Raw genomic sequence first — 24,287 nt, 5'->3', positions numbered from 1 at the left:
CATTCTGCATCTCTTCGTAGTCGTTGGGCATCTATTTTAGTTATTTTGGATCTCTGCAGATGTTTTTCCTCTTTTTGTAGACACTTTTTCTGTCTCTTTTGGTTGTTTTGAGTCTCTTTTGTGGGTCATTTTGCACCTCTCTGTGGACATTTGGGGTCTGTTTGTTGTTATTTTGTGTCTCTTTCTGGTCATTGTTGTCCAGTTCTGCCTACTGTATATTAAACTATACATAAATCCTTATCAAATATCCATATTATATCGTGTCCAAACTCACCATGACATATTTTGTTTGGAAGGACAAATGTTCAAACTTGCCTGTGATTTGGTTAGGGTTAGAGTTGTAGGAAAGACTGAATTAAATCTGGCCCACATTGTGTGAGTATGCAACATGTCCCCTAATGAGTCACAGGACAAAGTGGAACAGCACATAGATTGGTTTGCAGAAAACAGATGGACAGAATCGGTTTTTCCAAAGCAGAGAAGATTGCGGACAGACTTTGGAAAAACGAACACACAGTAATTAAACTCATTAGTGCTCATTTGAGGGAAATGTAAAAAAATAAATAATAGAGCCCATTTAACAGAATTTCAGGATTTCTTATTTGCTGTTTAAGTTGTTTGGTAAAGTATTCAAATACTGATATATAATAAGTTAGAAAGTCAGAAATACATCATTTATTTTGTCTAAAACACTAAAAAGCAACAATATTTAAAACACAATTATGCAAAATATGTAAAAACATATTAAATAAAGAGGATATTTTGCTGGAGAATTATTTATTTTACTTTACTTTGAGAACATTTTGCTGATATGTGCTTTCACTTAAGTGAGAATTTGAATGTAGGACTTGTATTGGAGTTTTTTTACATTAAAGGTCCCCTATTATACTGTTTTTCATCAATATATTACAGGTCTCAGATATATACAAAACATGTCTCTGATTGGCTGAAACACCAAACAGATCATTGCAGCATTACCCATAATCCCCTCTGTTTCAGCCCTGTTTCCAAAGTGCTGATTCTCTGTCTGTTACTTTAGATGAAAATAAGGAGCCCCTCCCCACGCCCCTCTGAGAGAGATTTGGTTAAAAAGAACTCAATGGTGCTCTAGGAGGAGATTCAGGTGATAAGGTGGGGGGGGGGGGGGGGGTTACCTTGGTTGGTGATTGGCTAATGGTTACACAAGACAAACATCGTGATGACATAAAGTGGCCAAATCTGATCAGCTCATTTTCAGGACAGGTGTTTTATAAAAATGGATCAGGACAAAAAGAGAGAGAATCTTTGTTCCTGAAACTTTCAGAGTCTCTTTCCACAGAGGGGACACATGTTGATGAAGAAGAGACATGAAGAAGAGGGGACACATGGTGATGAAGAAGAGACATGAAGAAGAGGGGACACATGTTGATGTAGAAGAGACATGAAGAAGAGGGGGACACATGTTGATGAAGAAGAGACATGAAGAAGAGGGGACACATGGTGATGTAGAAGAGACATGAAGAAGAGGGGGACACATGGTGAGTAGAAGAACATGTATAAGAGGGACACATGTTGATGTAGAAGAGACATGAAGAAGAGGGGACACATGGTGATGTAGAAGAGACATGAAGAAGAGGGGACACATGTTGATGAAGAAGAGACATGAAGAAGAGGGGACACATGTTGATGTAGAAGAGACATGAAGAAGAGGGGACACATGTTGATGTAGAAGAGACATGAAGAAGAGGGGACACATGTTGATGTAGAAGAGACATGAAGAAGAGGGGACCACATGTTGATGTAGAAGAGACATGAAGAAGAGGGGACACATGTTGAGGTAGAGAGACATGAAGAAGAGGGGACACATGTTGATGTAGAAGAGACATGAAGAAGAGGGGACACATGTTGATGTAGAAGAGACATGAAGAAGAGGGGACACATGTTGATGAAGAAGAGACATGAAGAAGAGGGGACACATGTTGATGTAGAAGAGACATGAAGAAGAGGGGACACATGTTGATGTAGAAGAGACATGAAGAAGAGGGGACACATGTTGATGTAGAAGAGACATGAAGAAGAGGGGACACATGTTGATGTAGAAGAGACATGAAGAAGAGGGGACACATGTTGATGTGGTGAAGAGGGACACATGATAGAAGAGAATGACCGAATGATGGTGAAACATTGTTGATTGTAGAAGAGACATGAGAAGAGGGGACACATGTTTGAGTGTAGAAGAGGACCATTGAAGAGAGGGGGACACATGTTGATGTAGAAGAGGACATGAAGAAGACGGGGACAACATGGTATGATGTAGAAGAGACTGATGAAGAGGGGACACATGTGTGATGTCGAACGAGACATGAATGAAGAGGGGACACAGGTTGATTTAGAGAAGAGACATGAAGAAGAGGGGAGGGGGACACATGTTGATGTAGAAGAGGACATGAAGAAGAGGGGACAACATGTTGAGGTAGAAGAGGAACATGAAAGAAGAGGGGACACATGTTGATGTAGAAGAGACATGAAGAAGAGGGTACACATGTTGCTGTAGAAGAGACATGAAGAAGAGGGACACATGTTGAGTGTAGAAGAGACATGAAGAAGAGGGGACACATGTTGATGTAGAAGAGACATGAAGAAGAGGGGACACATGTTGATGTAGAAGAGACATGAAGAAGAGGGGACACTGTGATTGTAGAAGAACATGAAGATAGGGACACATGTTGGATGTAGAAAATAGAAGAGACATTAGAAGAGGGGACACATGTTGATGTAGAAGAGACATGAAGAAGAGGGGGACACATGTTGATTAGAATAGACATGAAGAAGAGGGGACACATGTTGATGTAGAAGAGACATGAAGAAGAGGGGAACACATGTTGATGTAGAAGAGACATGAAGAAGAGGGAGTTTGCATAATATGTAACCTTGTAAATACCCTTATATATTTGTATTGGTTATTTTTATTTCTTCCAGCACTGCATCTGGCATATCAGGGTAGTTCTTTTAAACTGTTTATTTTTAGATATACATGAGCAGCTAACATTATCTGAGGACAAGAGGCAACATTTGCCCAAAAGTCTCCAACAAACATGACTCATTGCATAAGAAAGCTTAAAGCAAAAAGCGTTGACCTATTATGAAGCAGACTGCAGGAGTAGCATGACCCAGTAACAGATCACTCAAAATCACCTTAGTTCCCCCCCCTCTTTTTAAACTTGAGCTGTTAGGAGGGTTGCTTTTTAAAAACTCTCAAATGTTTTCCCTGCACTCTCAACTCTCCCCTCGGGTCATGAGAGGGAAACGACTTATTCCTGCAAAACCAATCAGTTTGAATCTTTGCGGCTGGTTTCATTTTGATTATTCTGACAAAAGGCATGAGAAGTCAGCAGAAGATACACAGCTAGAGAGTTAAAGGGGGGGGGGGGGGGGGGGGGGGGGGGGGGGGGGGGGTCTCTTTCCTCTAGTGTGTTACAGTATATAGGTTTGCTCTCCAAAAGTGGAAATGTTGTCTTTATAAAAGTTAGAAATGAATAAGGAAAGAATTAGAGAAAAAGCAAAACAGAGTAATTTATGATTGAGGCAAAAGTTATGGCTTTTTACCTTAAAGGTCCCATGTCATGGCCATTTCTACTGATCATAATTCCATTGTTGAGGTCTACTAAAATAAATGTATATTGTGCAATGTTCCAAACTCACATTGGTTCCTCATACAGCATCTCTGTATAGTCTGTGTATTCACTCTCTGTCCTAAACGGCTTGTTGGAGCTCCTGCCCCCCCTCCCTGTGAGCCCAGTGTGCTCTGATTGGTCGGGACGTTGCAAGGCTCGTCGCTGCTGCGAGGGGCGGACAGGTTTCCGGGTCGGCGATACAGCGAGAACAAGCGAAACTCATCCTGAGCACACACAAACACTCACAGCCGAAGTAAAAACAATAAGTGAGGCTTGATATTGAGTAAGAAAAAGGTTTATAACGCTGTGAGAATGGGTCTGCGGAGAGCATTTCTCCACCATCCCAACTCGTCTATTACCAGCGTTCAGGGAGCTCTATGCAAGTCAATGGGACTCCCTGTTAGTTAGCCAAGGGATCCTGGTGTGTGAGGCGCTCCAAGGATTGATCCATTTGGGCCAATCCGGTCATTTGTTGTTGATTTGGGTGTTCACACGTCACAGAACCCAGGAAGCAAACAATGGAAAAAGAGAAATGTCCAACGAGGCGTTCTGGGGCAGCATAGACAGGTCTTTTCTGTGTTAGAGTTTACTCGCTACAGGGTGTACTTTGAGGGTTTGTGACTCTGCAGACCGTTTACATGCAGACAAACCTTCAGAACACACAAGGGGACGGGTAATAACCGGAAAAGCATGACATGGGACCTTTAATAAATAATAAAGCAAGCTATCTAGACAATCTCTGATTAGCAGTTGTTTTTTTTAAATGAAAAGACGGATACTCTTTTCTTTTATCATGTGAACGGTATCAATAAAATACCAGTTTTATTTCACACTGTGCTGGAGATGTTCTTAATGAGTTTCAGTAGAAGTGCTAATGATCGTTAGACATTCAGATTCACTTTCAGGTCAGCAACTAAAGACAAGATCGTTTTGGAGAGAAGTTAAAAGACTTTTTGATGAGTCCTTTCTTTCTCTCACTCACACACGCAAACACATTCACACATGGTCGTATTGTGCGTGCTCAACACCGTGAAGCACAAAGACAAGCAGAGGTCAACACATGTTCTGTTTACGGTTTGTGTTTTGTGTTTGAATTTGCATCTCAGAGGGTGTGTTTGTGCGTGAAATGGCAAATAAAAGCAGTCTTAAGTGCCGCGGGGGGGAATAAGGAAGGACAGTGTGTATTGCGTGGCATCTTTTAACAGGAAGATTAAATATGAAACGTCAACGTGTGTCAGTAGGAGTAAGCAGATTTAAAATATAGAGAATAAATTGTCGTCTGTGTGAAAGTGTGTGTGCATCATCTTGACGGCAGAAGACAAACACAACCCAAGACATGTTAAAATGTTCTCTTCACTACTAGTGTTTGACAGGTTACGTGACTTAGATTTGACTTAACAAACATATGTGTAATTTATTCAATACGTTCAATCGGGAGGTTGTATAGAAGTTTATGAGAAATTGCTGCTATTCTCACTTGATCCAAATTAGAGTTTGAAGACTGGAGTCTCACATAAAATATTATTAGTTGGTATTGTCGAGGCTCCTTTGAACACATTGGTTTTCTTAGGAGACGATGATGATGATGAGAAGAAGGTAGTAGATGATAGTGGTAATGATGATGATGATGGCAGCATAAAAAGGGCTTTCTCCTCATAATCCGCTAATCTGGTGCATGCTGAGAGGTCAACAGCAGTGAACTACACACACACACACACACACACACACCACAACACATATTACAAGACATGTTAAACATCCTCCTAGCTATATCAGCTTAAACTACAGTGCACTGTACAATAATAAGTGTGTGTGTGTGTGTGTGTGTGTGTGTGTGTGTGTGTGTGTGTGTGTGTGTGTGTGTGTGTGTGTGTGTGTGTGTGTGTGTGTGTGTGTGTGTGTGTGTGTGTGTGTGTGTGTGTGTGTGTGTGTGTGTGTGTGTGTGTGTGTGTGTGTGTGTGTGTGTGTGTATTAAGGTAGAGGCTCAGAGTTAGCAGTGCAAATGATGTTACGGTAAAGACTAACTCTTGACATTTTCTCCACCCCTCTGGCTTCAACATAATTTCATATTTCATCTTTCACATTTTTCTCTCTCACCACACAAACACAGATAACCTCACACACACACACACACACATCTCTTTTGCCTGTGTGTGAGTGCAGTGATTTGTATTAAGAAGTTTTGCCATATACCTTTCTGAGCACTGACACTCACAGATGTGACGAAATCTTCTGACTGATGCTGTGTGCACACAAACCCACACACACACACACACGTCAATTTAACACATGAAATAATATTAGGTTTTACAAATGATTCCTTTCCTCTCAAATGACCACATTTTGTGTGAGTGTGAGTGTGAGTGTGAGCGTGTGAGCGTGTGAGCGTGTGTGTGTGTGTGTGTGTCCTCGGGGCTGCATCAATGGACTTCATTACTGCTAATAGCCGCGGCTTCACTCTCTCTGCTAGTTTGTTCCATTGTTCATTAGCCTCACTTCATTTAACAGCTGTCTCACCCAAACTCACCCGCCTGGAGGTAAGAGAGAGAGAGGCTCTTTAACTCGTGATTAACCAGAAATGATGAGACCCTTCTATAGTACTCGTTCCCACCTGAGACAAGTCCCAGTACAACAGCTTATAAAAGGTATGCTTTACCAGGTCTGGTGGTTGCATTCAATTTATTATTACTTATGTATAATAAAGTTTGGAGTTAGGATGGGTAAAGCATTGTGTCATGGGATATTTTTACCGTTATAATAGTTTTTTGAGGCAGTTTTTAATCATAATTTTCAAATAATTGTTCTATTTCTTACAATTTATCTTCTCTAACTGTGTTTATGCACCATACACACCAAAGCAAAGTGGGTGAAAAACTCCTTATTGAGGGAACTTTAGGGGATTTTAGCCATTGCAGACCATTTACATGCACTTAAACGTATATAACACACTACAGGAAAGTGAAAACCCTAGTCCCTGTGAGGATAGAATACTACGGCCTCTTCAAGTAAAGGATCTGAGTACTTATTAAGGTGCTTACTGTATACAAACTGCACTGAGTAGCTTCCTAAAGGCTTAAAGGTCACCCATTATGCAAACTCCACTTGTTCACGTCTCCTACATCAACATGTGTCCCCTCTTCTTCATGTCTCTTCTACATCAACATGTGTCCCCTCTTCTTCATGTCTCTTCTTCATCAACATGTGTCCCCTCTTCTTCATGTCTCTTCTTCATCAACATGTGTCCCCTCTTCTTCATGTCTCTTCTTCATCAACATGTGTCCCCTCTTCTTCATGTCTCTTCTTTTTTCAACATGTGTCCCCTCTTCTTCATGTCTCTTCTACATCAACATGTGTCCCCTCTTCTTCATGTCTCTTCTACATCAACATGTGTCCCCTCTTCTCATGTCTCTTCTACATCAACATGTGTCCCCTCTTCTTCATGTCTCTTCTACATCAACATGTGTCCCCTCTTCTTCATGTCTCTTCTACATCAACATGTGTCCCCTCTTCTTCATGTCTCTTCTACATCAAGTCTCTTCTACATCAACATGTGTCCCCTCTTCTTCATGTCTCTTCTACATCAACATGTGTCCCTCTTCTTCATGTCTCTTCTACATCAACATGTGTCCCCTCTGTGGAAAGAGACTCTGAAAGTTTCAGGAACAAAGATTCTCTCTCTTTTTGTCCTGATCCATTTATATAAATATTATCACCTGAATCTCCTCCTAGAGCACCATATGTTCTTTTTTAACCAAATCTCTCTCAGAGGGCGTGGGGAGGGGCTCCTTATTTTCATCTAAAGTAACAGACAGAGAATCAGCACTTGGAAACAGGGCTGAAACAGAGGGGATTATGGGATGCTGCAATGATCTGTTTGGTGTTTCAGCCAATCAGAGACATGTTCTGGATATATCTGAGACCTGTGATATATTGATGAAAAACAGTATAATAGGGGACCTTTAAGTCATCTTCTCTTTAAAAAAAACAGGTTGTGGTTACAGCCTTTACGTCTCCAAAACCTGACTCTCCCCCCCCCCCCCTCTGTTTGCTTGTCTCTCATCAGAACAGTACCAACTGAATAACTCGCCGTTTGCTCAGGGGCTTCCACACCAGCACCGCAACCACAGCAGCGTGGGACTCAACAAGTACACCTCCCTCAAAGCAGTGGGTAAGTCACACACACACACACACACACACACACACACACACACACACACACACACACACACACACACACACACACACACACACACACACACACACACACACCACACACACACACACACACACACACACACACACACACACACACACACACACACACACACACACACACACACACACACACACACACACACACACACACACACACACACAGTGACACTAACTCTATTCGACACAGTAACCTTTAGAGTACAGTCTCAAGACAAAGCAGGTGAGCTGATCTTAAAGGGGAACCCTGCTGTTCCTGTCTGTGGTGTGAAAGTTAGATGGTGGTAAGTGGTGCAAAGATGACGTATCTGTGCAGGCTGATCTGAAAGATAGCATTGCAAGGGCTCCCTCCACAAAAAAAGCCAATGGGAATTATTCATTACATTTGGAGTATTGCATAAGTTTTGTGGCAAACATACTTTTATGATCCTTACATTCAGCAGGATAATCTCCACGTATTAAAACCACTTTTATAATATCTGAAGAGTAAGTGCAACTGCCAGATGTAAAAAGCTCACTTTTGCATGAATTCAACATAAGCCATAAAGCTATTAGTTAATTAAATAACACGTTCCCTATCTTTCGGCAAAGAGTTTCACAATGCTAGATTTTCCCTTTAACCTTTGTTGTGCAGCATTACAGTCGCTGATGGCACAAAATAATAATGATTTGGTGATTGTCTGAAATCCTAATTTACTCGCCACTATTGAGTCAACTATTGAGTGTGAAACAGGATAACGCCCAAGGCTAAACAGTTGCATTACAATATCACAAACAAACATAAAGCTATCTGTTTAGTGCTCTGTTCTGTTTTGCTAACGTTGGTTCTTATCAAGATGTTTTTACGCTGCTTTTTTAATGAGAGCAGATGTGGTTTTGTGATGTTTTTGCAGAGTAGGAAATATGCTGCAGGGTTTGTAACAGGTGATGGTACAGACAGTATCTGAGGTCACACACGGATGTTGTTGTCCTTGACTTTCTGTGGTTGTAATAGAGAGCGACATCTAACCCAAGGTATCCCATAAAAAAAATACAATCCTCGACTATGAGCCAAAAGCAACACACTGCCTGTCGAGGTGGATTGTTTTAACCTTTATCATGCATGGAAGGTCGACTGAGATTCTGGGTCATTTTCAAGCAACAACACCCTTTACATGTTCTCACTTACAATTCCTCAGATACGGCAGCTCTAAGCCTCTAGCGTGAATTTACTCTCGTTACATTGCAGAGGATAAAAACGACATGTCCCAGGTCAAATGTCAGTATCATCACCAGTTAGATATGTATTTGATAGATATGGAAATATATTATATTATTAGAAACAGCCTTATGATACTAATCTGCATTTAAACAACACACCAGTTGTCATTTTGCCTGTTATTAACATATTTTTTAAGGGGCTATATTGGAGGCTCAGAGCAAGTGCTGCGTTGGTATAAATAATCAATTATATTAGCTAGCGCTGCAACACATTGTACGTGATAGGCTAAGGGGCGGGACATCTCTAAGCGGTTGACCAATCACAACAGAGCCGGCCAGCTAACCAATCAGAGCAGACTGGGCTCTGGTTTCAGACAGAGGGTGAAAAGAGGTGCTGCAGCACAGACAGTATGAGAAAAATAAAGAGCTTTTTGAACATTAAAGCATGGAGACATGTCCCAGTAGAGACACTACATACTGATATACACCTGAACATCAGCAGGAGAGGACTCTTTAAAGTAGAGACACTACATACTGATATACACCTGAACATCAGCAGGAGAGGGCTCTTAAAGTAGAGACACTACATACTGATATACACCTGAACATCAGCAGGAGAGGACTCTTTAAAGTAGAGACACTACATACTGATATACACCTGAACATCAGCAGGAGAGGACTCTTTAAAGTAGAGACACTACATACTGATATACACCTGAACATCAGCAGGAGAGGACTCTTTAAAGTAGAGACACTACATACTGATATACACCTGAACATCAGCAGGAGAGGACTCTTTAAAGTAGAGACACTACATACTGATATACACCTGAACATCAGCAGGAGAGGACTCTTTAAAGTAGAGACACTACATACTGATATACACCTGAACATCAGCAGGAGAGGACTCTTTAAAGTAGAGACACTACATACTGATATACACCTGAACATCAGCAGGAGAGGACTCTTTAAAGTAGAGGACACTACATACTGATATACACCCTGAACATCAGCAGGAGAGGACTCTTTAAAGTAGAGACACTACATACTGATATACACCTGAACATCAGCAGGAGAGGACTCTTTAAAGTAGAGACACTACATACTGATATACACCTGAACATCAGCAGGAGAGGACTCTTTAAAGTAGAGACACTACATACTGATATACACCTGAACATCAGCAGGGAGGACTCTTTAAAGTAGAGGACCACTACATACTGATATACACCTGAACATCAGCAGGAGAGGACTCTTTAAAGTAGAGACACTACATACTGATATACACCTGAACATCAGCAGGAGAGGACTCTTTAAAGTAGAGACACTACATACTGATATACACCTGAACATCAGCAGGACAGGACTCTTTAAAGTAGAGACACGACATACTGATATACACCTGAACATCAGCAGGAGAGGACTCTTTAAAGTAGAGACACTACATACTGATATACACCTGAACATCAGCAGGAGAGGACTCTTTAAAGTAGAGACACTACATACTGATATACACCTGAACATCAGCAGGAGAGGACTCTTTAAAGTAGAGACACTACATACTGATATACACCTGAACATCAGCAGGAGAGGACTCTTTAAAGTAGAGACACTACATACTGATATACACCTGAACATCAGCAGGAGAGGACTCTTTAAAGTAGAGACACTACATACTGATATACACCTGAACATCAGCAGGACAGGACTCTTTAAAGTAGAGACACGACATACTGATATACACCTGAACATCAGCAGGAGAGGACTCTTTAAAGTAGAGACACTACATACTGATATACACCTGAACATCAGCAGGAGAGGACTCTTTAAAGTAGAGACACTACATACTGATATACACCTGAACATCAGCAGGAGAGGACTCTTTAAAGTACAGACACTACATACTGATATACACCTGAACATCAGCAGGAGAGGGCTCTTTAAAGTACAGACACTACATACTAATATGAACCTCAGAGATGTGCATATGTCCTCTTTAACAGTGGGGTGCTGTTTTTGCACTTTCCCATGAGATCAAAATGCAAAAAGAAATACCCTTTAACAGACAGATATGGTAAGAAGCTTAATCAGTCCTCATCATCAATCAGCCTTTTCAAATGGTCTTGACATTCAGATTTTGTAGAACTATCTTTCTCAGTTTGGATTTGTTATGTAACTTTTTTTTTTAAATAAACTCAACTGGGTGAAAAATAGCAGCACTTGTAAAAAGATGAAAACAAACGGCTATAGTTAGTGGACTTTCTACGCTGGAACAAAACAGAGACAAGGTTACTGCTCATGTAGACGGGAAGCTAGCGGCGATGACCTCAGCTTTTATTTGTATTTAAATCATTCTCTGTGACATTCATGTTCACACACACACACACACACACACACACACACACACACACACACACACACACACACACACACACACACACACACACACACACACACACACACACACACACACACACACACACACACACACACACACACACACACACACACACACACACACACACACACACACGGCGAGGGTTTTTATAAACCTTCATTGCAAATGTCCCCACATCCACAAATGTCCCCACATCCTGACACACCTCCATCATCTCTGTTGCACTCTTGAGTTTCTCCCTCCTCTTCCTCCTTTCTGCCATCTCGATCTCCAGCAGCTATAGAGGAAGACCGCCAGTATTTACCTTGAGGGCATATACACCAATTTGAAATACTTAAAGGGGACCTATCATGCAAAATGCACTTTTGTACGTCTTTTATACATGAATATGTGTCCCCGGTGTTCCAGGGAACTCACCAAGTGTCAGAAAACACAACCCTCTCTATTTTCCTCCATACCCAAATCTCTAAAAAAGGGGCTGCAACGGATCTGATAAAAACTGATCCAGATTTGAACACTGTCCTGACGTCAGGACGGTGGCGCTACGGCTATTGGGCCAACTCCACCAATCAGGAGGAGACAGCCACGGCCATTGCCGTTTGAAAGCGCTGGAGACGCTGTAGTACATATGCCAGGCCTGTAGATGGTGCTGTTCTCACAGAATCAGCCCTTGCTAAAACAGAGCTAGAAATTGTCAAATTGAGCAAAATGAGGCATGGCTAAAATGCATGATCTGTTTGGTATTTTGAAAAAAAAAAAGTATAAATATGCCTTATATACGTATGGTCCTACACTATATTATTCAAATATAGCATGATAGGTCCACTTTAAATCAGCTTTCCCCTTTCTTCTTCTTCTTCTGCTTTGGGTTTACTGGCAGGCCGCAAACCACTTCACGGCGTATACTGCCACCCGAAGTCCCCGGCCGGAAGTCCCCGGAGTTGGGGACTGGCTCCAGTAGAAGCTGCTGGGACTCCCAGCAGCTTCTACTGAAGCCTTCCGAGTAAATCGCCAGAACGCCGACACCTCCTCATCTCCACCGCTCCCACGTTATTTTTTGTGTTGCCATAAGTTAGTCTCTCTGCGTTGGTGCGCTGGGCTAATGCTAACGCTAACAATGCTAATGCGAGGATAATAAAATGGCGGCTTCACAAAACCTTTTGGGAGTTTTACGGGGCGTGGTTTGCAATCCGCCCAGCCAATCAGACATAGGAACCTTTTTCTCCCACGAAAGTGGTTCCGGCTATTTTTGGTGTGAACGCGACATTTCAGAACTATATCGGAACTAAAGTGGGAAAAGTACTGCGGTGTGAACGCGCCACATGTTTCTAAGTTTAGGGCGTCTTCTTTCCCCTACTAAACCTTCACTTACTTCTTACTGTCCGTCTAGCGCTCTAGCCTCATTGTCAGTTTTAGAGTTATTGTTTTTTTTATTACGATGGAACATTTAGATAATATCCAAATCAACCAGTTTCAAAACAGAAACGATCTCCATGCGCACAGGCATTTTTAGAATGTTTCATAAATCATATCCGTCCATACTAAGCTGCCTGAAAATGAAGTTTATTCATGAACACCGGGGATCCTATGGCCAGTGTAAACAGGAAGCAGATCACACTAATGTCAATAGACACAGAAACAGTAAGAAATGGTTCAAAAATAGCAAGCCTTCTTCGCTAATAGGAAGTATTAGAATGATAGAATTTAACTGGCCAACAGCTGCTAGCATTAACAATAAGGTCGGTAACCATTGAAACTCAAAAGTGATGTTTTTTTATCGTTCTTATTTAAAAGGGTGAGGTTAAAAAATCAGGGAGGGACATTTTGTGACCGATAATACCCAATCAGAAATGGATGTGATTCATCTTTTTCAAAATCTCAGTTTTTGCCCCTTAGGTTGCAGCCGGTCAACATGTCCGTTAAAGTTTAAATCTTCCGGACAAAATTAGAAAAGTGCCGGTCAAAGGTCTTCTTTGTTATTTATTGAGCTCTAAAACAAATGAATCACGAATCTATATAATAATATAAGAATAATACACGGAGGACGAAGCCTCTCTTTTCCTCCCCCTCTCCTGACGCTTGGCGTAAAAGTCACAGAAGTTATGCTTTTAAAACTTAAGTGTTAAGGAATAATTCTTCTAGATATCTAACCTTTTGCTCTGTGACGTTTTATGATCTACTCTGACGTCTGTTATCTCCTTTAAGGAAAGGCCTTGGTGCCATATGTGTTGTTGTCACCAGTTTGTGACCGGTCAACTTGTCTGGCACGAATGGTACTTGTTGTGAGAACGCTGAGGCACTTCTTTATCTGTGTTTGTGAAATCCTTGAGGCCATGAGTGTCGGATGCAGGTGGCTCAGTGTTCCCAGCTGTTTAGTCTACTCCTTCAGAGATGTTGATTTCTCTCTGTGAACCAGTTAAAAGGTCTAGCATAGAGAGAGGCTCTTCAGAATTGACGTGGCAACTCTACCGTGAAGTCAGAACCTCTGACTCTTTGACTTGTGATGTGAATCCTCCGGCCGGATACTCTGAATAAACCCATCAGTGTTTGACATCAAAAGCTCCAACTCTCACCGTGTCTCCTTCCTGAGTCGGTGACTCCCAATGCATTGCTACACAGAAGTTTCCCCCACAATAAGTATTATTAAAGATGTAACCTTAGAGTGAGAAACATAATGTTAAAGTGACATTTGTAGTTTAATGGTAAATGCTGAAGCGTAGAGTAACAGTTGCACAAGCAGAGAAGGAGTATAAAGTCAGCAAAGTGTCTCGGTAACCAGCAGTAACTCACTAAAGCTAACATTAGCAAATGGTCATACCAGACGAAGTGAGGATGAAGCGGGAAAAAACACAGAACAAATTAAATAAGGCAAGATTGAGTTTTACGGTTTGTGACTTCAAGTTTCATCTGTAAGAATAATGTGTAATTTCTACTTTAATAAGTTGCATGGTCTACTTTTAAAGTTTCTAAGACGACATTACTGACAGGTTGTAGCCGTGAGGTCCAAACATATAAATGCATCACGGATTAAAGTGTGATTAAGGCGTCAGTGTTCCCACGATCACACTCACATTGACAGTTCATATCAGGCGACTTCTGCATGTGACTCAGAAGTGCATCAGACTGTGTCAAATGGAAAATGACTCTAAACGTATAAACAACTTTAAGCAGGCTAAATATAGCAAGTGTTGGCTACTGGCCTTATTGTGAAGCCATATAAATGGAGAAATGAAAGGATTATTCCCGATGTATTCAACTTGTTTGTGTTGTTGGCGTTCTTTATATCAGTTATGAAAGCAGCATTGTCAACACTAAGGTAATTGCTGAGATTTGGGAACATTTTTATAATGAATTATGAAGAAAGGAGTGGATAATCCTCACAAACCAACAATTTAACATACTTGCATCCCTTAAAAATTGCATTTCCTCTGATTGGTTACTTGGCCAGCTCTGTTGTGATTGGTCAACCGCTTAGAGATGTCCCGCCCCTTAGCCTATCACTTACAATGTGTTGGAGCGCAAGCCAATAGAAGCACGAGTTAGGGATTTTAGCCTTTTCAGACCATTTACATGCACACAAAAACCTAAAGAACACACTAAAGGAAAGAGAACCAGAAAGAAGAATAGAGCCCCTTCAAGTAATACTTAAAGTAAGATAAAAAATAATATCCAGAACTACAAAAAGAACCCAACTGTAATAAACAAAATGAATCTGTAACATACTAATAAATGCTCTGTACTGGTGTTACTTTTCTCAGCCATCATGTCCATGTCCATTCCGTTCCAAATATCACTCGTCACCGGCTTGAGCTTCAATCTCAGGATCCATGTATTTATGATCCTCTCAAGAATGGAAGTAGTCATCACATACAGAGCATCAACTAGTTCCTGAACAGTGTCCTTCACATGCTGATATCCAAGAGAGGGAGTTACACAGTCACAAGATGGTGGAATAGAAAGCAGTATTCAATGTTTAGCTCAGATTAGCTAAGGCCCGCGTAAGCAATAAACATGACAGTCATATGCCTATCTCCATAGGGGCTGAATCATCATGTTAATCGTAGGAACATAGCTATCGTATGTTCAAAACAGTGTCTCATGAGCTCCTTCTATCGTACATCCGGTTACGTACACAGTTACCGTTAGGCACTTGTTATCATGTGCTACTCTGATATAGAAAAGAGTACATTCAGTATTTTCCCAACAAAACCTGTTTCTGATTCTGATGTCTTCATTTCAGCTCAAACTGCATCTCGTAGCTACTACAAGAGCTTCCCTCTCATGGACTTTTCTCAGCTCCAGCCGGTGCCAATCCCACCGAAAGAGAAGTCTTACATCCACCAGACGGATTCCTCGCACCAAGACCTCCACGCCCCGCTCTCCATCTCCATCCCCAGCAGCCACTTGGAGCATTCCCACCTCCCAAAATCCACCACGCTTCCTTTTCTTTCCAGCTCGGCCTTCAAAGCCTGGGAACCCACGCGGTGCCATGTTCAAAGGCAGGCTTCGGCTCGAGTTTACGCCCCATCTAACCACATTTCCTCACGTAGACATGGCTATTCTACGCGGAGGCAGCAGAGCATAGAGAACATGCCGGATCTCTTCAGCCAGCCCTATGGAGGCATGTATGCGGCGGGACAGGCGCACGTTCAACACCAACCTCAACCTCAACCTCAACCTTCGTATAACCACCACCACCACCAGAGGCAGAAGAGCTACAGCACCACCGAGGTGACCGTTTAAGTGCCGGGGAGCAGCTTGTTGTGATGTTAAAACAGACCAACAAAAAGCTTTGGTGTAAACCAGAGTTTGGGAGAGTTGGCCTGACAGGTGAGGGGTGAAAAACAGTGAGATTCGTTCAGATTTACGTGATGAAAAGAGGTGTTTTGATAAGTGGAAACAGAGAGATTTAGGAGCGAAACAAGGAGCAGAACGACGTCTCTTTACAGAATTAGACTCTGAAGGGTCTTGTACATTGATTATATTAAGTGCAGCTTTTAGAGCAGTGAGCAAACTAGATTTTGTCCGATTTGGAGTCTGTGTTAGCCAGGAAGCTCCAGGTGAGTTTATGTATTCAGTAGGTCATCAGTACATGGCTCCTGGTCAGGGATTGTTATTAAAAATCATTCCATAATGACCTTGGCACTGACAAAAACTGCAGTCAGAGGCAATACAATTTAGCGCTTATGTGAAGATATTTAAATGTGAAATGTGGTTTCTGTGGTTTCCCTACAGGCGTTAGACTCAGGAATTATTCATTAAAATGTAAAGAAACAATACTTCATCTTTATTGGACATCTGTAGAAACTGAAACAACTTGATAAAACAAACCCATTTAACATTTGGACTTATGAGCTTTCTTGCCAAGAGTTATATAAAAACATCAATATCTGTGCGCCAAATATGAAGCTCCTGTTAGCGGTTAGCTTAGCCTAGCATTGGTTACAACATAAGTACAAGTGCAGTAACTTCCTGGAGTCTAGTCTTTGGATTTTACACTAGTCAACAAAAGGTAGAGGGTTATTTGAGGAGATTTCAAGTAGATTTAGTTACCTGTTGAGGTTAAAATAGATGAGATGTTCCCCCCTGTTTCTAGTCTTTATGCTAGAGCTAAGCTAACTAGCGTAGCTACATATTTAACGTACAGTAACAATAATGTTCTTGCATTTTCATCTAACCTTCTGCAAGAAAGCTAATAAACATTTTCCAAAACTGCTTAATTGTTCCCCTAATAACTAAGTCAGCACTGCATGTTACATTCGACAACTGTAGGCTATATTACAGCCAATAATAACAGCAGATAAGTCTGCATAGTTAATCAATGGAATAAATACTCTAATAATAATCTTTCTATCAATTAATTTTTGTCAAATGGTTTATCAGGCTTGGTTGAGAAGTCTGTGAGTCATTCAAAATCTCTTTAAATCGAGTTTGAAGTCGGATTTGGAGCCAAGAAATCTCTCAAATGTTAGACAATGTGTTGCTCTTGGTCTAATATGGACATCATGTGAAATGGGGCAGTAAAAATCAACTAATTTCAAGCATAAATTGAGGTGTTATAACATATGTAAGGGTATATAATGGGTTTAGGTTCAGGCAAAGTCTAAATTTGAGGCATTTTAATAGAAAGATTTGTTCTCAACAAGACTCTATTTCTCAGTGAAATGTACATCACATCCCATTTAGCTTCAGTATAATCATGAATCATCTCAAGGTGACACACTTCAGGTCATTTTCGATCCCTTTAGATGCCTTTCTGTGCATCCTTTGCTACGTTCCCTCTTGTAAAAACACCTCTACTAGTTTGCATCTCTCGCTCTACCTCCATGCCCAGCCGACTTCTCCTCGTTTTCTCTCCCACCACCCTCTTTTTTTTTTCCACGAGGAAGCGCTTTGCATTCACTAGCATCTGGCCGAGCACACAGGGAACAGCATCCCCGGGGTCACATTAACTCGATGGTGAGGACAATGCCACCATCATGTCAGCTCCCATCAGCCTCCATCCCCAGCAGAGAGAGGCAGAGGGGGACGGTGCGAGAGCCAGAGGCTGGGAGCTCTTTAGAGAAGAGGAGAAAGGAAGGAGAGAAATAGAAAAACAAATGAATATGGCCGCCTGCTTTCTTTCCTCAGGGGATGGGGAAAGGGAAGGAGTCACTGTGGATCTGGGTCTCTCACTACTAACTTGTCTGGGTCATAAATCACCGTGTGTGGATGTGTTTTGCGATTTCCAAACCCCAGGCACCAAAACAGGGGAATTCACTGAGGCACTTCCACGCCTGGAGGCTTTGGACGTTTCTCATCTTGTCTCTGAGGATCGTAGAGCGAAGGACAGTGTGCAGAGCTGCTGCTGTGAACATGCAACAGTTAATGCATCCGACTTGTTGGTAAAAGTGTATGTCTGCATCTGCAACACACTCAGGAACCGCACAATGAAGTGAACTGTTAATAAGGATTGCACGTGTCCAGAAAAGCTTCCTTAGGAGAGTAATGTTTGTGACAAAAAAGCATAGGATTTTAGGGGGGAAAAAGTGCTTTTGTAGAGCCAAGAACAAACACAACACATGGACAAATCACACAACAAAACACGGCAATATTAAGTGACCAAACCCCTCTTTTCCGCAAAACTACACCCATATAAAAATCCTAAAGCACTTGTGCCATGAAACTGACTATATTTTGTAATACCAATGTCATAAACATAAACATATGCAGCAAATTATAGATCTGATATGTCAAACTAAAGTTCATATATATTTTTTTTTTGAGAAAACATTAGCCTAAGTCCAATCAGCAGGTTTATTCTTCCTCACATCCATTTATTTCTCAAGTTAGGTCGATGTATTTCCAGATGCAAGACGTATTAGGTACGTTTGGCTAGTGTTTCCTCTAAAGTTTCCCCCATGATAACTAATATTATGAGCACCTTGCTGCTGAGGGAGATCATTTCACTCATATGCTAACAAACAAACCATCACAGTCTTCGGTCTTTACATTTAAAAACCATCAGATTTAACGATTCCTAGAAATGTAGCACTGATGTTTTGGTCCAAAAAAAACAACACAGAAATCATAATTTCTCGTTTTTCATTCACCCATAATTTGACACTAAAATATATTTTTCAAATACTGAAGTAAAAGATTCTGGGAAGCCCCGTCTCACGGCATTTCATGTTATAGTCACGAAATTAATTTAATCTATTGATTCGTTTTCACCAACACGATCTTCCCATTTTTTTCGTGTCACACAGAACGATTTTAAAAGCAATGTATTTCTATTGGTAGTATGTTTCGTGCCTGACCACATATTTTTGTCCGGTCGGGTCTTGAAAGACCAGAAGCTGTGTGGTTCATAAAAACATTTTCTTACTCAATATCTTTCCCTAAGCCTAAGCCTTTTATTTTAAAACTGTATAATGTCTGAGTTTTTTTGCCGTCCGCGAGGAAAATAAATGGCTCAGAGCCTCAGAATACTGAAATCTGTATTTTTAAATTCCTTCTAATTTGTTATTATTTGGTGCAGGCACGAAACATACTACCAATATAAATACATTGCTTCTAAAATCGTTCTGTGTCAGAATACTGAAATCTGTATTTTTTTTAAATATATTTTTCCTTCTAATTTGTTATTATTTACATTGCTTTTAAAATCGTTCTGTGTGACACGAAAAAAATGGGGAAATAGTGTTGGTGAACACGAATCAATAGATTAATTTCGTGACTATAACACGAGATGCCGTGAGACTGGGTTGAATTATTTGTACTTAATGCTGTGAGTTAAAGATCTGCTGATTTAGAGACAAAACCTGTCTTTACGAGCAATCGAAGTTCGCTGTGAAGTGCTTCCAATGTCTGTCTTGCTATGAAATCATGCATTTTCCCCTCTGATAACAACGGTTCCTATATTTTATTTTTGTCTATTTATGAAACATGTCTCACATGTTGTGTACAATATGAGTCAGTCTTTTAAAACACAGTATTTTTTAGATTTTATGTAGTGCAAAAAAACATTGTCTTCTTGCTTTACTTATGAATATTGTGTAAATATGCGTATGTAATGGAATTTCCTATATTTTGTTTGATATAAGGGCTGTATGAACCAAGTCATTTTAAGAGTATTTATTATTACTGTGAGATTTTAACAGAATATATTACGTGCAATAGAGGAGAATAAAGTCCTAATGTACAGAATAACTGTGTGTCACATTAGTGCAGAAGGTTTTTACATTAAGTGGCAAAACACAGTGACAGATATGAAGTGCAGAGTAGGAAAAACCAACTGTAAAGCAGACAGGTTGTCTAAAGCATTGATCATGTTCCTATTGTACGACTACTCAAAACTGACCGATATACGGGACGCTCTGCAGAAACAAGTAGCTGTACGATAAATTAGATTTGCAGTGAGCATGCAGCAGTTTGTTTGCACATGCAGAGAAGATTGTGATGTTTAATGTTGTGTACAGATACTGGGCTTACACTGTTAAATACAATAGAAATGTTTCTTTGCACCAAGTGAAAAGGAGGGACTTTATTCCACTTTGAACCTCTGCAGGTCATCGTCTTGGAGTATCTGTTTTACGAAGGAATATATGAGATAAAAGCATGGGTGGATTACTGAATTGGACTACTGGGAACAGGCTAGAGAAGCCCAAAATGCAAGAGGAAGATTGTAGGACTTCCCTCAAAGAGACACACAAGAAAGACACTCGTAATGACTACAGAGACTAAAAGGTATTTGAAATTGAAGCAAGAAAGCTGCAAAAAGACAAAAAAACAACAATAAGATGCAAAGATAGTGACTTCAACTATCAAAAGGAGCAGAGTACAAAAAGACACATAACGACTAACAGCTATACAACGCACATGGACGACTGAGACGACGTGAAGAGACACAACATGACAACAAAGAGACACGAAGCAACCACAAATAGAAAGAAAACTACTACAAATTGACCACAATGAGATAACAAAACAGCTGCGGAGAGAAAACAAAGAGATGTGTGACTAGAAAGAGACAAAATGACTACAAAACTATTTAAAAAATGCAAAATGACCATAAAAATAGCTACTAAAAGACACAAAAATTACAACAAGAGGCTAAACAACCAGTGGCGGACTGGCCATCGGGACGTTCGGGACGAATCCCGATGGGCCGAGGTACTGAAGTGGGCCGGTCGGACGATGTGGGCCGCCCCCGTCGACAATTTACTAGCGGTACCGAGGTGGGCCGGTCCGATAAATCACTAGCACCTAGAGTTGCAAAGGGGCGGAATATTCCGGAAAGTTTCCATGGGAAGTTAAGCTGGGGAATTTTGGAAATATTCGATGCAAAATTAAACCAAAAACATGACATTTCAACAGATTTAAAAAAGTAGAACAGAACAAGTTTTAATTATTTTTATTTAACAATTATTTGTTTCATTGAAGAACGAAAACAGGAATGTTGAGTTAAATATTACTCATCTGTGCATGTGATGGAGGAATGCACAGTGCCTGTAGAGGGTGTGGTCTCAATAGCCATGCAGTAAGCAGTGTGCTATGGCATGGATATTCAAGTGTACTTGAATGGCATCTGTTTGTTTTAGTCAAGATTATGCTAAAATGTACTTTCCCCAACTATATTTAAGTTCCCTATGAAGAGCCAACCTTCAATTTAGAAAATTCCCAGTTTATTCCCATAAATTCCCATGAAAAGTTTCCATCTTTGAAAATTCCCGGAATTTTGCACCCCCCCCCCGTTGACAATTTACTAGCGGTATTTACTTACCGAAGTGGGCCGGTCGAGAGTCCCGGGCTGATTTCTAGTCCCAGTCCGACCCTGTAAACAACTATACATTTTGCGTGTCTTGCTCCGGTGTTGAGGGGCCCAATTTCTCATAATCCACCCAGGTATACAAGAGAACAGAGCTGATCAATATAAATACTATAGCAGAGTAAATCCAAAGTGTATTGGTGTGATATACAGTATGTAGCATAAATATATATATACTGTATGTACCTGTACGTTTTATTTCAACACAACAGATAATTTATACCCAAGATGTTCTAGAGATGTTGTTTGCAGAGGACTGTTGATGCCACTTTTGAAGATATGAAATATTAAAGATTGTTGAATCAAAACTCATGCTTTGGTTTGTGTTTGAATGAAAGAAATGTTGGACCTTTGATTATTTCTGGGGCAAAACCTGCAGTAAAAAGATATGTAACATCAGCAGTAGAGGACTCTTTAAAGTAGAGACACTACATACTGATATACACCTGAACATCAGCAGGAGAGGACTCTTTAAAGTAGAGACACTACATACTGATATACACCTGAACATCAGTAGGAGAGGACTCTTTAAAGTAGAGACACTACATACTGATATACACCTGAACATCAGCAGGAGAGGACTCTTTAAAGTAGAGACACTACATACTGATATACACCGGAACATCAGCAGGAGAGGACTCTTTAAAGTAGAGACACTACATACTGATATACACCTGAACATCAGCAGGAGAGGACTCTTTAAAGTAGAGACACTACATACTGATATACACCTGAACATCAGCAGGAGAGGACTCTTTAAAGTAGAGACACTACATACTGATATACACCGGAACATCAGCAGGAGAGGACTCTTTAAAGTAGAGACACTACATACTGATATACACCTGAACATCAGCAGGAGAGGACTCTTTAAAGTAGAGACACTACATACTGATATACACCGGAACATCAGCAGGAGAGGACTCTTTAAAGTAGAGACACCACATACTGATATACACCTGAACATCAGCAGGAGAGGACTCTTTAAAGTAGAGACACTACATACTGATATACACCTGAACATCAGCAGGAGATGACTCTTTAAAGATGTATGAGTTGGGGGGTAAAACGTAGCTGCAGACGCTTCAGTGAACCTGCAGTGACACCTAGTGGCTGTCACGGAAACTACATGCATAATAGAACATCTTTAATATGTAATCCAAAAAAACATGTTCTTATCAACATAAAACTCTGTTAAAATGTAAAAACAGTCATGAGCCATTCTCCAGATTGAATATTTTATTACAAATTAAGACTTGTTACAGTCCAATTTATGATCATTATTATTTCAGAGCCTATAACATGCAAGTAAAATACATAAAAGCAGATGTAATACTTTGAGGACATGCTTAAGTAATAGTTAAACAGTGCTAACAATAAATATATTCAATATAACAATTCATAATGTCAAGGAAAGTGTCCCGAGTATAGAAAAAAAGACACTAAAAAAGGCATTTAAAATATTAGTTTTTCTTCAAGGATGGATTAATGGTCCCGCTGTAATGCAGGTAAGTGGCCGCGTAACATTTTAACTGCCTGGTACACACACACACACACACACACACACACACAATCAAACACGTCTTTATAAATCGCACAGTCTTTCAAGTAAAGCTTGAGTTGGAAGGAGTGCAAGTGATTGGTCCCGTGTTTGAAAATAAAATCAGAAAATGACAATTTTAAAGAATGATAACGAGGAGGACAAGTGAATTTAGATTTAGAGCCAGACATAGTTTATCCAAATAAAGAGTGTGATATTAAAGTGACACATTTAATACCACATTGTGATTGTGTTGAAGACATTTGAATACAGAATGAGGCATAATGTGGACGAAATACTTATTATATATAGTGGTAAATTGTAATAAACTGCATCAATGATGTTTTAAAATGTATAATGTGTGAAGGAGCACTGTGGTAATAGATATGGAGCGATGTTTAAGTGCTGGTGAGGTCAAACCTAGATGTATAGAATAAGTATTTATACTTTTTAACCCTTGTGCGTCACTAAAGAAATGCTTTGCTTTTGAATAGTTTACTATAGTGGCTATAAAATTCCCATACATTTTAGGAAGAGTGCCAGATTTGTTTCTTTACATTTTGGAGTTGAACTGCAGCTCCTATAATCTAAGATTTAGATGTAACTGTATTGTCATTGCACAATAAGTGTATTAACACTAGAACCGCCAACGGGTCAATTTTACTCGCAGCTGTTTTTTGATTGTATGTAACTTTTTTTCAACAAAATATTCAAGTCTCCCAGTCCGTGACTTTTCCTGAAAGTGTGTAATGTAGCACCCTCTGTTGTTAAAAATTGTCAATATGAAGTCAGATTTAAAAAAAATGCCATTTATACCCATCAGCGCCAGCGAGTAATATTTACCTCATAGAAAATGCAGTGTAAACATGACATGTTGCTATAGCAACGCCTTTTGTCTACTGCGGTTCCTTATAGATAGAGAGATAGAGAGATAGAGAGATAGAGAGATAGAGAGATAGATAGATAGATAGATAG

At 40.3% G+C, this 24,287-nt stretch overlaps 1 protein-coding gene across 1 annotated transcript in view; it reads left to right on the top strand.

Annotated features, from left to right (window-relative positions):
- shisa8b (shisa family member 8b) overlaps positions 1 to 16,206 on the top strand; it is a 36,824-nt gene extending 20,618 nt beyond the window's left edge. The window contains exons 3-4 of the mRNA XM_034134855.1: positions 7,717 to 7,821; positions 15,704 to 16,206. Of these exons, the coding sequence (XP_033990746.1) occupies positions 7,717 to 7,821; positions 15,704 to 16,206 (608 nt within the window). The remainder of the gene's footprint in view (positions 1 to 7,716; positions 7,822 to 15,703) is intronic.
- Positions 16,207 to 24,287: the final 8,081 nt, after the last annotated feature.

This window comes from Trematomus bernacchii, unplaced genomic scaffold, assembly GCF_902827165.1.
Source record: "Trematomus bernacchii unplaced genomic scaffold, fTreBer1.1, whole genome shotgun sequence".
Lineage (NCBI taxonomy): Eukaryota > Metazoa > Chordata > Actinopteri > Perciformes > Nototheniidae > Trematomus > Trematomus bernacchii.
The sequence above is the reverse complement of the archived record's forward strand: the minus strand, read 5'-3'. Positions and strand labels throughout refer to the sequence as shown.